General features: G+C 37.8%; 1 protein-coding gene across 4 annotated transcripts in view; it reads left to right on the forward strand.

Annotated features, from left to right (window-relative positions):
* Ptpn4 (protein tyrosine phosphatase non-receptor type 4) overlaps nt 1-15,720 on the forward strand; it is a 181,470-nt gene that overhangs the window by 85,165 nt on the left and 80,585 nt on the right. For all 4 annotated transcript variants that reach the window (XM_050124440.1, XM_050124438.1, XM_050124439.1 and 1 more), the window contains 2 exons: nt 2,914-3,002; nt 12,745-12,808. In XM_050124440.1, the coding sequence (XP_049980397.1) occupies nt 2,914-3,002; nt 12,745-12,808 (153 nt within the window). The remainder of the gene's footprint in view (nt 1-2,913; nt 3,003-12,744; nt 12,809-15,720) is intronic.

A 15,720-nucleotide genomic window follows, 5' to 3' on the forward strand; every position in this document is an offset into this window, starting at 1 on the left:
TTATTCTTGAGGCTAATTAGGCTAGTATTAGGTGGAATGGGGAGGAAAGGGAAAAACCTTGATTTTCCTTAGATACATTATTGAATTTACCTTGATAAACAGGCACATGGAGGTACAGAGTCCACTGCAGAAGTCCTTACTCATAGTTCTGTCCTCTAGTGCTTTGTCCTTCAGGGCCTCCCCTGATCAGGTTTGGAGCAGTGAACTCTACTTCTTATGTTTCATAGATCATATGTCTGTCTCACTTTTTAAAAGACCTGATGGTTTGGTTTCCTCAAATGATTGATATCTTGTAATTCTTTAAGTGTCCCTTGAACTTCTTGCTGTTTTTAAAAAATAACCCTTCATTTTCCTTTGGGCTTATTATTTTAGAGATTAGGTTTATTACATACTCTCATTGTGTTTGTACAGCTAGGTTTTGCTTTTTATTACATGGAAGTTTACAACTGATGTAACTACATTTTTTTGGACTAGTTTATGCTTTAAACTGGTCAGAAAAGGGAGTTCTACTCATTTGCAGTTTTCTAAGTGATTTTTATTCTGCAGAGATTCTTGGCCATTAAATACAAAAATATTAAACCTTAAAAATTTAAATGCAAGGTTACTAAATCTCATATAACAAACTGTATTGTTATGTTGATTTAATTAGTAGTTTTCACTTGTTTAAACTGTTAGATTGTAAAAAGTTTCTTAGACAGTACTAAATGTAGAGGGTCAGGTTAAAGGTATTTAAATTTTAAGTGGTTAGCTATTTAGGAACATGTTTTGTCCAAACCAAACAAAAACTGTCCCACATGGTGACTTATCATGTGTGCACTGTGAACTTGAGGTAAGATTCTTCATCCAGGCCAGCATAAATATATAGTAATATATTGTTTTCAAAATATTTTTTGTTTGTTTGTTTGCTTTTTCGAGACATGGTTTCTCTGTGAAACAGTCCTGACTGTCCTGGAACTGGCTTTGTAGACCAGGCTGGCCCCAAACTTACAGAGATCTGCCTGCCTCTACCTTCCAAGTGCTGGGACTCAAGGTGCACCACCACTGCCAGGCTCCAAAATATTTTTTAAAGACCAAAGAAGGCATTATGTCTTAGATATGCATACTAAGACCTCAAAAGATCATTCAGTAAATATAAAGGGAATTTTCCAAAAAGAGGAACACAGAAAGAAAACTTAAGTTTTAATTGGATATCAGGCAAAAGTGTATTTGAAATAACATATCTTTCAAAGACTGCAGAATGTGGCATTTTAAATGTTTTAATAACTTAGGGCTTTTCATGACAATGAGACATGCCCGCTCCTGGCAGCACAAGCTACTTCAAGAGGATGATGGGCATCAAAGGGCTACTTATGGAGTTTAATGGCCATTTGGGCAAGAAACTACTCTTGCCTGGACTGTTGCATAAACTGGACACAGAGAACCCGCAGAGAAAGGACTGTTGAACTTGCCTAAAGGTGAGATGGTCTTTCAGGGTTCCTGATTCATGAAAGAGTCTGCAAGACATTCTTCAGGATACAGCAGAAAGTGACTGAACTGTCTTTGAAATTTCCTGCTTCATGGAAAAGTCTGCTGGATACTATGGGCCTGAAGCCTGAAGATGGATGCCCCAATGGTACAAAAGAACTTTGGGTGACTGTCCAGGCAGCGAGATGTTCTGTCATTTCTAGAGTTTTGGAAGTTGCTTACTTCTTGTTTACTTAGGTAATATTATATCATTTTGGAGTCTTTGATGGAGTTGAAGAATGGTTAGTTTTAGTTTTCCTTTGTTATTATAAAAGATAAAATAGATCTAAATATTGTAACTGTAATTCTTACTTGATAACTGTTTTGTTATATGTAATTTTACTATGTAAAAGTTAAAGCCTTTTTTGTTTAAACAGAAAAAGGGGAAATGATGTGGGAATGTCATCTATCTATCTGTTGCTTTCATCGATTAATTAATAAAGAACTGCTTGGCCTTTGATAGGTCAGCCCTTAGGTGGGTGGAGTAGACAGAACAGAATTCTGGGAGAAAGAAAGCCGAGTCAGGCAGTCAACATAGCTCTCCTCTCCAAGATGGATGCAGGTTAAGAATATTCCCGGTAAGACACCACCTCGTGGTGCTACACCATTAGAAATGGGTTAATCAAGACGTGAGAGTTAGCCAGTAAGAGGCTAGAGCTAATGGGCCAAGCAGTGTTTAAAAGAGTATAGTTTTCATGTAATTATTTCGGGTAAAACTAGCTGGTTGGCGGGACACAGTCCCTCTGCCCCTCACTACATAGGACAATGATTTTTTTTCCTTTCCTTCCATCTCCTTCCCTCCTCTCCCCTTCTCTATCTTTATCTCTCCTCTCCTTTCTTTTTCTCTCCTCTTCTTTCTCTCTCCCTCCTTTTTCTTCTCTCCTCCCTTTCTCCTCTCTCTCTCTTCTCTCTTTCTCTGTATGTGGTATACAGATCCTTACATATGTGTGATGTACCTGAACATGTGTACATGTGCATATAGAGACTGAGTTTGATGACAAGAATCATTCTTGATGGCTGTTCTTATTCAGTTAGGCAGAATTAAACCCAGAGTTCGCTGATATGGCTAGTTTTGCTAGACAGTTTGCTCAGAGGATCACTTTTCTCCTCATTCCAAGGCTGAAATTACAGATGGGCTGCCAAGGTCACATGGGATTTTAAGGATCAAACTCTGTTTCCCATGCTTGTGCAGCAAGTACTTAACTGCTAAAGCATCTCTCCAGCTTCTAGATTAGTGAATTTTAATACTGCCACATTTAAGCTTTTTGAAATTTGCCTTTTATGGGACAACACCAAACTGTTTGGGTTTGTAGTTTAGTATAATTCAGTTTTGTTTAAAACACGATGTATGTTTTAAAAAAATCTAATCCTGGTTTAATTATTTTAGATTGTCATGTGTTTATTTTGAAGGATCAAAGTAACAATGAAATCATGATTGGAGTGATGTCAGGAGGAATTCTGATTTACAAGAACAGGATGCGGATGAATACTTTTCCATGGTAAGAATTTCTACAAATACTTTTGCTTTTATCATAATATTACCAAATATACTAATTCATACTAAATAACCTTTAAACTGTTTTAATCTAGTCAGCTTTCATGTGTGGTTCAATTTATACTTTATTTTGCTCACTGAAAATGAATCAAAAGATACCAAGATAATTTGTTTCAATATTGCTTCTTAAAAGTATTATATATTTTCTTCTTAGAGAATATACAAATATTATCATAAGAATTCTCACTTGGGGCTGATATAAGATTTGCACTTGCTGTTTTTATTTAAATGCATCCATTGAAAGGCCATTTTATGAGCTGGAAGATGCATGGCTACTGAACCAACGATCCAGTACTGTGGTTGTTTAAATTAGTACAAGCAAAGCATGTGGGTTCCACAAAGGCTTAACACTCATTCTTCCTTTGTCTTATCCTTCTGCCATCTTCTGTTTGTTGTCCTTGCTCTCATTGTTCAAGATGGGCTACCACTATGATTTATGATTTCTGTATCTCAAAGCAAGGAAAAAGAGAAAACATGTTTCTTCTTAAGGTGATAAATTAAGGATTATAAAAATCACTTTGATCATTAATAACCTTAATGTACTCAAGGTTATTCAAAGGTTTAGCTCTTTTAAATAAAGTGAATTTAGAGGAAGAAGCAAATTCAAAATCAATACATTGTATCAGTAGGTTTCTTTTGTATATCTTCTAAAAGATTTGATCTTGTTTTTCCCTCAATATTTATTATTTTTAATAGGCTTCCATGATTAGTTACTATAATAATACTTTGATAGAATAAAAATAGAAATATGATAGCTAAGAGAAATAAATGTCGTAGGAAGCTTTCATAACTGCCTTTTCTTTTAAAAGCTCTAATCCCAGGATTTTTGTAATATATCACCTTTGAAACATTGTATTACTGATGGAAATGCAATAAGATACACTAACTTTGGAAACTGGCAGTTTCTTTAAAATTAAAATCTATTATGCAGTGCTCTGGAGGAACAAAGAAGAGGGTGGAAGGGAGGAGGGAGGAAGAAGAGAGAAAGAAATAGAATTTATTAGGTTATCTTACATGGTAGTCCTTTCAGTGGCCATCTGCTTATTGGAGTGGTTGGGAAGCCTAGAGTTCAGCCTGAGAAGTTCAGCTGTCTCAATCCAGTACTGAAAGCCTGGAAATTCCCTGGAAAGGTGTTGCTATTGAGTCAGTATCAGAAGAATGAAGTTCTAGAATGTAATGTCAAGAAAGAGTTAAGTAGCATCCGTAGATGAACTCGTTCAGAAAGAAGCAGCAGAGGCAGGAGTACATCCTAAACCTCTTTATATCTGGTTGCTGGGGATGGGTTTCAGCTAATCCTCTCCTGGAAACCCCTCACAGACAATCCTAGAGGTATGTCTCCTCTGTGACTCCAAAGCCAATTGTGATAATTAATCTTGTCAAGTTATGGGAATAGAATTACTATGGAAACAAGCATTTAGGCCTGTACCACCATGCCTTCTCTGCCATGATGAACTGTAATTTCAAGCTGTGAGCCAAAATAATCCTTTCTTTCCTTAAGTTACTTTTGTCATAACAAAAAGAAAAATACTTAATACAGACAGTTAATGCCAGCAGTAAAGTTGTTGCTGTTTTATTACTTTGTGGTTCTTAAGCCTGTGGAACTAGTTTGTATGGGAAAGTGTAGAAGAATTTAGAGTTTTGGATTATAAAAACCACAGAATTCTGTAAGCAGAACTTTATGGGTCATTGTGGAAGGCCAGGATTCAGAAAATACTGGATAGTGGAGGCCTGGCTTATGAGGTGTCCCCCCACCTTTTTTCCCCAATACAGAGTTTCTCTGTAGCTTTGGAGCCTGTCCTAGAACTAGCTCTTGTAGATCAGACTGGCCTCGAACTCACAGAGATCCACCTGCCTCTGCTTCCCGAGTGCTGGGATCAAAGGCATCAAAGGCATGTGCCACCACCACCGGGCTTTTTTGGTTTTCTCCCTCCCTCCCTCCCTCCCTTCCTTCCTTCCTTCCTTCCTTCCTTCCTTCCTTCCTTCCTTCCTTCCTTCCTTCCTTCCTTCCTTCTTCCTTCTTTCTGCTCCTGAGGTCTTAAAGGGGAACAAGTACTTTATGGGGATCTGGGCTTGAGGCCATTCATGTTACATTCTGGGAAGAAAAAAAAGAAAAGAAAGAAATCTAACTTTATTTGGCTCATGTCCTGAGAACTTAAGCTGGACAAATTGAAAAGGAATGGACTAATTTATTTGGTAGAGGAAATTTCAAGGCAGTATTGTGTTGTTTGCTGTTTATAGCCTTCTCCAGCCTACAATAACCAAGAGTAAAAAGTGGAGCAGAGAGATGAAAAGTGGAGGTCTGTGAAGAAGAGTATGAGCAAGTATGAAACTACGGAAAAGACAGGCTCAAAGAGCTGTGATCATTAGAGAGTAGGCCCAGTGAAGAAAATCCTTCACACTGTTTTCATAGGAATGGTATCCCAAGAATACTGAAGGCTCCATCTTGTGGAAAATGCAAATTTATTTCAAAAGAGAAAACCTAAACTGAGAATATTGCTCAAGGGATTCCTTGCTCAAAAGCAACTGTGGCTGGGTAGTGGTGGTACACGCCTTTAATCCCAGAACTCTGGAGGCAGAGACAGCCAGATCTCTGAGTTGGAGGCCAGCCTAGTCTACAGAGCTAGTTCCAGGGAAGCTAGTTCAGTTACACAGAGAAACCCTATCTTGAAAAACCAAAACAAAACTTGTTTCCCAGGGTCACCAAATAGGCTGCAACTGAGCTCCATTCTGAGTTGGCAACAGAAATTAGCACTTTTGTGCATCTGATACTGACATTGTAGGCATTAAGATATAAGATTGAGGAGGCCCTGCAGTCTTGTGTAATGGTTTTAGAGATCTGCTAAAGTCAGTTAATATGTGGGAGGGTTAGAGTCCCATTAAAAAGAAGTGGCCAAGAGGCTACTGCCTCTTGTTGTGAAAGTGTGAAGTTGTGAAAGTGAAGTCCCAGTTTCAATGGAGATTCTAAGATTTTGTTGATGGACCAAGGGATGTCCAATGTAGGAACGCTACAGGAGTAAATGGAATGGAACTGGTTTGAGTCTATGTATATATTGCAGGTATTGGAACTGGAGGGGTCTGACTGCTCAACCCTTTGAGCCCACATGATTCCATCATCTTACCCAAAAGCCTCACATTGGGCTACAGAAGTTCACATTTTCCTTGCAGGGTTTATTATCTTGCTTTAGTTTGATATTTGGAATGAAACTATTGACTCTATCATTGAATGTATGTAACTTGCTTTACTCATTGTTCAAGGCTAATAGTTAAGGAACTGAGACTTGAGAAAGTCTTTTGAGCAGTGTTGGAACTAGTAAAGACTATGATAACAGAAATAAATATCTGAAAAGTAGTTTCTACACTGGACTAATAAACAGTGGTTCTTAGCCTGTGGGTTGTGACCCCTTTGACAAACCTCAGTCTCCAAAAATATTTATATTATGATTCATAACAGTGGCAAAATTTCAGTTAGAAAGTAGCACTGAAAATAGTTTTATGATTTGGGGGAGGGTGTCACGAAAGCATGTGAAATTGTATTAAAGGCCGGAGCATTAGGAAGGTTGAGAACTGTAGTAATAAGTGCAGCGGGGCTGCATCCCCAGCACCCCGGCCGCCTGCTAGCTAATGCCCGAAATAACAACACACAAACTGTATTCATTTAAACACTGCTTGGCCCATTTCTATATAGCCTCTTCTATGCTAATTCTCACACCTGGACTAACCCATTTCTAATAATGTGTGTAAGCACCCAAGGTGCACTTACCGGGAAGATTCTAGCCTACGTCCATCCTGGGTCTGAGCTTCATGCGTCTGCCTCAGAGCGCAGAGCTATCACGTTTACCCGGGAGTGCTGAGCATGGCGTCTCTGCTCCAGAAAGCAGAGCTGTCGGGTCTGAGCTCACTTCCTCTTCCTCCCAGCATTCCATTCTGTTTACTCCTCCCATCTTCCTCCTGTTTACTCCTCCCACCTATGTTTTAACCTATCAGGGCAAGCAGTTTCTTTATTTAATTAACCAATGAAATCAACAGATTGATGACACTCCCACATCACTTCCCCTTTTTCTGTTAAAAAAAAAAAAAAAAGGAAGGCTTTAACTTACATAGCAAAATTACATATAACAAAACAATTATCAAGTAAAAATTATAATAATCTATCATAACTAAGGAAAACTATAACTATTCTTCAACTCCTTCAAAGAGTCCAGAAGGATATAATATTACCTAAGCAAACAAGAAATCAAAACTCTAGAAATGACAGAGATATCTCTCTGCCTCTGTACCGTTCCTCTGTACCGTTGGGGCATCCATCTTCAGCCTACAGGCCCATAGTTTCTTCAGACATTTCCACAAAGCAGGAAATTTCAAAGACAGTCACTATCTGCTTGTCCTGAAGAATGTCTTGCAGACTCTTTCATGAATCAGGAACCCCAAAAGGTCATCTCACCTTTAGGCAAGTTCAGCAGTCCTCTCTCTGCGGGTTCTCTGTGTCCAGTTTATGCAATAATCCAGGCAAGAGCAATTTCTTGCCCAAATGGCTATCAAACTCCATAAGGATCCTCTTCCATGCCCATCTTCCTCTTGAAGTAGATTGGTGCTGCCAGGAGCAGAGTGTCTCATAGTCATGAAATGGCCTAAGTTATTAAAACATTTAAAATGCCATATTCTATAATCTTTGAAAAATATGAAGAATGCCTATCTAAAATATATCTATACACATCCACATTTAAAAATTTTCTTTGACTTTGACGCTCTCTTTACTGTATCTCTCTCTGTTTTTCTGACCACATGAGTCTTTAATTTACCAAGCAATCTCAGTAGGACTAAAGCCGTGGCTTTGCCAGCTAGATCCAGTCCATTCCTTAGCTTTCCAACCTCAAGGCTGAGGTACCGGCTGTAGGCACATTTATTGCCACAAGTCTGTGGAGTTGCAAGGTCCCTGCCAGCAAGCGAGCTTCAGCAGCCTGTGCTTGCAAACCGCACGGAGAACCACTGGACTAATGAACTGGAAAGACCACCGTAAGTGTGGGAGCATAATTTCATAACCTGGAATCTTGAACCAATCTGACATGTAAGGTGTTCACTGTCCTGCTGCCACAACAAAGAAAAACCCAAAAGAAACTGAAAATTGACAACTTTCTTTAAGTTCTTCTCAGAGTAAACTCCTGCCTTGAGAGTTGGAGACAAGTGACTAACAGGGAATGGATGATCAGGAGTGCTTAAAAGGTGGCGGTGACTCATTGCCAGGTGGCAGATGTAGAATGGATTAAGAAAAAACTTAAGGTGTCCCATCTTCTGAGTCTTCAAACTTTGTGAGTTCACGAACCAAGTGCCTTTTCCTGTTTTCATGGTGAGAGCTAAGGGAATGGACTTCTTCGATGCCACTTAAATTTAATCATCGGATTAAACCGGATTCCCCACTCACATATTACAGGCTGTATCAACAAAGGTCCTGTCTAATAACAGGGGATTACAGCTAAAAAATTGCAAGAAAAGCAATGGAAAGAGACTAGAAGGAAACCAGGGGCAGTGAGAGTGGCAGAATAAGGGCACCTGCGGAAGCTAAACCTGCACTCAGGCTGCTCACAGTGCAGTAACCACAGTCTTCGTCCTGTCAGATGAACATGAAGTTTCGGCTGAGGAATGTTTACCTGATTCCTTTTAGTCAGTAAATCATATCTGGATTCAACTGCAAATTTCAAGACAATGAAAATACCAAAAACATCATTTTGCAGAGAAATAAGGACAAGAATTACATGACACTTGTCTTTGGAAAGCCCACGAATGATGGAGTGAAATATTCGCAAGTGTTAAAAGATGAAACTCATCAACTTGGTCTATAGTTGCAGAAGCAAGAGAATTAAAGAAATCCTGTCATGTGAGAAACATTAAACTAAGTTCTTCAGGGAAAATAGCACTCACCATTTCAGATTGAAAGAGGCAGATTATCAAAATTGATTTTTAAACTTTATAATTTATATACTTTATAAATTCCACTGGAAAATATACAGTGCTTGTAGTATATTTAAAGAACACAGCATCACCTAATATAATTGTGAACCATTTTCATTGTCCCGAAAAGATCATTTGTTATAAATCATTTTGTACCCCTTGTCTTGCCTCTTACTTCCAGCCCTAAGTATTTCTATTTTGTTCTAAAATGAGATAATATACCATGTGTTTGAGTGACTCAGTTAGCAAGTTCTTGACATTCATCTATCTTAGAGCATATATCAATCAGTGCCCCCTTTAAAGCTGAATAATGCCCTATCACTTAGTTACATCACATTTTGTTTCACAGTTCATCAGTTTATTTTTGGGCCTTTTTTTTTTTTGAAGGGTGCAATGAACTTTATTGATGGTATTCAAGAGAGTAGGGCTCCCTAAGCCCCCTCCTGCTATTCTGGGGGTCTGGGATGGAAACTATGAGGGAGATGCTTAGTGTCAAGGGTTAGTTAGGACAGGGACTACTCAGCAGCCGAGGGCCTCTCTCTTGCTGTGTCCTTGCTGGGTTGGGTGGTCCAGGGCGGGCTTCTTACTCCTTGGAGGCCATGTAGGCCATGAGGTCCACCACTCTGTTGCTGTAGCCGAATTCATTGTCATACCAGGAAACGAACTTTACAAAGTTGTCATTGAGAGCAATGCCAGCCCCAGCATCGAAGGTGGAAGAGTGGGAGTCACTGTTAAAGTCATAGGAGACAACCTGGTCCTCAGTGTAGCCCAGGATGCTCTTTAGTGGGCCCTCGGATGCCTGCTTCACCACCTTCTTGATGTCGTCATACATGGCAGCTTTCTCCAGGCGGCATGTCAGATCCACGACGAACACATTGGGGGTAGGAACGCGGAAGGCCATGCCCGTGAGCTTCCCGTTCAGCTCTGAGATGACTTTGCCCACAGCCTTGGCAGCGCCAGTGGACGCAGGGATGATGTTATGGGCAGCGCCACAGCCATCTCACCACAGCTTCCCAGAGGGGACCATCCACAGTCTTCTGGGTGGCCGTGATGGCATGGACTGTGGTCATGAGTCCTTCCACGATGCCAAAGTTGTCATGGATGACCTTGGCCAAGGGGGCTAAGCAGTTGGTGGTACAGGAAGCGTTGCTGACAATCTTGAGGGAATTGTCATAATTGTCATGGTTCACACCCATCACAAACATGGGGGCATCGGCAGAAGGGGCAGAGATGATGACCCTTTTAGCCCCACACTTCAAGTGGGCCCCAGCCTTCTCCATGGTGGTGAAGACACCGGTCGACTCCACAACATACTCCACAACATACTCAGCGCCAGCATCCCCCCATTTGATGTTGGCGCGATCTCGCTCCTGGAAGATGGTGATGGCCTTCCCGTTGATGACAAGCTTCCCATTCTCAGCCTTAACTGTGCCTTTGAACTTGCCAGGGGTGGAGTCATACTGGAACATGTAGACCATGTAGTTGAGGTAGATGAAAGGGTCATTGATGGCAACAACGTCCACTTTGCCAGAAGTGAAGGCAGCCCTGGTAACCAGGCGTCCAATAGGGCCAAATCCGTTCACTCTGACCTTCACCGTCATGTCTCTGGAACGAGGCTGGCACTGCACGAAAAGAAGGGGCTGTCTCTAGAACAGGGAGGAACAGAGAGCCGTTCCTTTGGCTTTAAAGACTGGTGCTCCACTGCGTATTTGTATAAGTATTGGTTGGGGGCATATACAAAGGATTAGAATTTCTAAGTTCGCCAGGCTTTTTTCTCAAACTGTGGTATCTATCACCTTCCATCCCCAATGGGATATGTGCTAGGTTAATTTCACCATAGTCTCCCTACCATTTATTGTTAGTCTTTTGACTTAAAGGCATCCTGCTGGGTACCAAATCATATCTCATTTTAATTTTAATCTGTATTCTTTTATAGCTAATAATGTTGACCATCTTTTTATGTGCTATTGATGTTTCACCTATCCTCTTTGAAATACTCAGAAGGGATTGAAAGTTTTACGTATATTCTATTTACAAGAGGTATATAAGAAACATAAAGAGACAGATTGGTAGAATTCACTATAGAAGATATATTAAGAACACGTAAATCAAAGGAAGAAGTATTATATTATAGCTATCTTATTATATAAAACAACTGTTATTCATTGTTTGATAGAATATGTTTGTAAGAAACACAAGTCATACAAGTAGACTTTTGTTAAAGACCATCATCCAGTGTAAAATTTTGTATTGTTTGATGTTTTCTGGTGTTTGTAAAATGAAGATGACTAGAATTAGATTGTACTTTCTTTCTCGTCCATTTAGAAATGAATAACGTTTTTATTTGTTGCTTGCATGATGATTCTTAATGTTAATGTATAAATTTAAAAGTATATGTAGTTCTGTATAGGTTTTTAAATTACTTTCTTTCCACAAATACAGGCTATTTATACAGTCTTTTTACTTTCTGGAAATAATACCCTCTGTTATATGAGAAAATAATATATCCATGTTGTTATTTATTTATGAAGTAAGAGCACAAGATATAATAGAAAAATAATAAATTTCAACCTGGGTCTGGGAATTTAGCACAGTATTATAGCACTTGACTGACATGTGTAAAGTCCTGGGTTCAGTCCCCCAGCAACACAAAGTTCATACCTAAACTTATATTTCCCCACTCTAAAAGGATCTGCCTAAGTATGACTGGTACATTTGTCTTCTGAAGTGACTGAGATTGGAGAACTTTATTCTTTGAGAGCTTCTTAATAGATACAGGTATGAGTCATGAAGATCAAAACTTAGAACCACTGTCAAATCTTAGAAATACTAGAAAATTAGGTCCCAAATCAGATTTTACTAAGATCCAGTCTCTTTGGCCTCATAGCCTTTAAGTGTTACAGCCAAAAAAGATCTGAGTATTATGATTTTTATATGGTTATTATAAGAAGCCAAGCCAGCTTGAGTCAAGAATTGTACTAATGGAACATTGAGAAATTAGTGTTATATGAATTGCATATATTTGGGCTGGGTGTTGTGGCCACAGTGAAGTCAGAGGCAAACCAGACTGGTTTACAACAGTGAATTCCAGGCCAACCAAGGCTATGTAGTGAGAGACTGTCTCAAATAACAAACAAAAATAAATTACATATATTTTAAAAGGTAATGTATAAGTTTTTTTTATGGTTTTTAAGATAAAGTTTTATAAAACTCTAAAATTTTACACTTTCCTTCATGCATGCTTTGTAATATTAAAAATTTTAAATGTCATTTATATTTGAGATTTTAATTTTGGTGAATATTTCTGAAAATAGAAAATTGGGAAATATGTAATTCATAGAAGGTAGAATTTGGTTAAAAATTTTCTCAATTGAGCACCTAGATTTTTTTTGTTGTTTTCTAGGAAGCTCCATAAACTTTACATTATTGATATATGTATTAGAGATTATATGACAAAATGTGAAAAATTAGCACACATTAAATGTAAGATCATGGCCACTGTGTACACATGGGCAGCAGTAATTGAATTTGGGGTTATTAGTAACAAAAACAAAATTAAAATGAGGCCATGAAGTTAGGAAGTAGAAAGTGTAGTAGTATCAGAGGGAGTTGGAGGTATAAATGTATAAAACTTTCAAAAACCATAAAATATGAAAAAATCATACCTATAAATTTCCAAATCTTTTAATATTTTCATATTTAGCCAGTAATTTTGAACACTCTAATTCTCTTTTATGCAGGTTGAAGATTGTAAAAATTTCTTTTAAATGCAAACAATTTTTTATTCAACTTAGAAAAGAGTTGGTGAGTATTGATCTAATAATTATTGATACAAATGAAGTCTTTTAAGATTGCCTGGCCATAGGTGGGGAAAATGGCTCAATTTGTATAGGGTTTATACAAGTGCAAGAACAGCAGTTGGATGCCTTGAAGCCAAATAAAAAAGCTGCATTTATAATCCAGCAGTTTAATCTGAGAACTCAGAAGCATGCTGATCCATCCAGCTCCCTGACTAGCTTAATGAGTCTAGCTTAATGAGAGAGCTCCCAGCCTTTGAGAGACTGTCTCCAATATTCTGAGAAATACTCCCTGAGATTATCCTCTGGCATCCTAATTCATGTGCGTATGTGCACCTACATGCCTATCAACACACAGTGATAAAATAATTAAAACTTTCTGTAATTGTAGACAAAAGTGCATACATGTAAATACTTGTAATTTTCTCCCATATTAAATCCATAGTAGTTCCTTTTATAGGAAAGCTTATTTCATTTTGAGAGTGCTGAATATTTGTTTCTAGTTCATGGACTTACATCTTGTATCAAAATGATAGTATAGTGTTAAAACAACTTCATCTTATAAATTATTTTACCTGTTTTATCAAATTAACTAGCTTTTTGTGGTATGGTGACATAAACCTATAATCACAAGCATGCAGGAGGACTATCTATTTGAAGCTATCCTGAGTTATAAGGCAAGACTCTGGCACAAAACACGTACATATTTGCAAATATTAATGTGCAAACAACCTAACCTGTTCCTGGTTTGCATTATTTTTTATAAATTTTTGCAAATTAATACATGATGGCCCTACGTTGGTTGCCAATATGTTTTAGGAGGCTGTTTGTTCATTTCTCAGCCACCCAGACTCCTGAAATACTCACATAGAAACCATATTATTTACATCACTTGGCCCATTAGCTCTAGCTTCTTATTGGCTTACTTTTACATCTTAATTTAACCCATCTCCATTCATCTGTGTATTGCCACAAGGCTGTGGTTTACCAGATAAAGTTCCGTTGTCTGTCTCTGGCAGAGCTACATGGTGTCTCATTCACTCTTCCTTCTTCCTCCCAGCATTCAGCTTAGTTTTCTCCACCTACCTATATTCTGCCCTGTGCAGGCTTAAGATAGTTACTTTTTTAACTAGTGATATTCACAGCATACAGACGGGAATCTCACATCAATGTTTTAAGATGTATATGTGTAAAATTTCCTTAAAATCTTAACACTGTATTTGAATTAGCTACAATATCCACCTGTTAGAAGAAAGTGTTCTATTTTGTGATTATGGTTTATCATTAATGTTTACCAAATATGGGAGAATTTTAAAAATAGATTTTTATCAAAATGAAATTTAGTATGGGAAAGTACTTAGACCTTAAGTATATACTTGATAAACTCATATTAATATATAGAACATGACCTAGTTCTGTGCTAATGGAGGAGATGTCCACTTCCAGCTATTAACCTTACCAACAGATAAGCAGCATTATTCTCATTAGTACTGTCATAAATTAGTTTACATTCATAGCTCAGAATGAAGATATATAGCATGTTTATTTGTGTTTGCCTTCTTTCCCTTCACTATGTGCAATTCATATTGTTGTACTGACATCCATGATGTTGCATGGTTTGCTCCTTATTGTGTGATATTCCACTAAGTGCATATGCCATAAACTATCAGTTCATTCTCCTGTTAGTGGGGAATATTATGACTAATCCTGGTACGGAACAGTCACACCGTGTGTGTGTGTGTGTGTGTGTGTGTGTGTGTGTGTGTGTGTATAAAAGTAAATATCCAGAGAAGAAAGTATAATGAATCTTGTTATCCAGACACTAGGAACAGATATTTTAACTTGGAGTAACTATAGAGAATATTGTAGAAGGAACTTTTCTAGTTTACCTTATTGTGGTGAATGTGTTACCAGTAATAAGAATAATGATGATAACAATTGTGAAGTGTAACATTTATTGAAAACAATATGTGCCTGGTAATATATGAACCATTCTTATTATTTAGTTCTCAATACTTGTTCTCTCAGAGATTGTATCAGTTAGCATCAAAAGTCAAATAGGGAGTGGCTAAAGACCACACACAGGAATACTCTGCAAGTCATGTTGCCAATGTTTCTCTGTGAAACATTTGTTTGTAACTATCCAAACTTCTAGTCAGGTGTAGTGATACACACCTGCAATCTTTGTGCTCTGGAGGCAGACATTGGGGGTAGCTGCTTGTTCAAGGCTAGCCCTGGTTTACATAGCAAGTTTCAGACATGTAGAGATACAGAGCAAGACTTTGTGCCTAAACCACAGCAGCAAATCCAAACTTTAATTTGTTGCACTTACTCTTTTTTTTTTTAATTAAGTCACAGCTTGGCCTGTTGCACTTATTCTTAAGACACTTTATGTCCATTGTTTAATTGGAAAAATTGTTATTGCACTTCAAATACAGTTAGTGTCCAAATTATATACAGACTGTTTGAAGCAACTGTTTAAAAGGGAGGCAATATATCTAAATCTTAGTGCACACACACTGAGAATGTTACTGTATTATGTTCTCCGTGAGACAATCTGTCATTTTTCATAATGTTCATTGTATATTATATAACATGTAAACTGATAGTGCATGTACAAACAATTGTTAATGGTACATTTAATTTTCTAGTGATCAACAAATTATGCTTAATCATTTTACTTTCTAATATGAAAATACATTCTTATATATGAACATTTTATTATGATTTAATTATGGAAAATATTTGCATGATGAAAATTTTTCTTGAAGAAAGCATAGGAGTTCTTAACTTTAAAGATAATTAAGTGATCTTTTGGGACTGTTTCAAAACTGGTGACTTTTCATCAAGAAGTCTCATTAAGAGAGTAAAGTAGCACTGACTATATATGTAGTACACATGCCTGTACAAGTCCTTGCA

The sequence above is a fragment of the Alexandromys fortis genome, unplaced genomic scaffold (genome assembly GCF_014885135.2).
Source record: "Alexandromys fortis isolate MF-2015 unplaced genomic scaffold, M_Fortis_MF-2015_v1.1 scaffold_232, whole genome shotgun sequence".
Taxonomy (NCBI): Eukaryota; Metazoa; Chordata; class Mammalia; order Rodentia; family Cricetidae; genus Alexandromys; species Alexandromys fortis.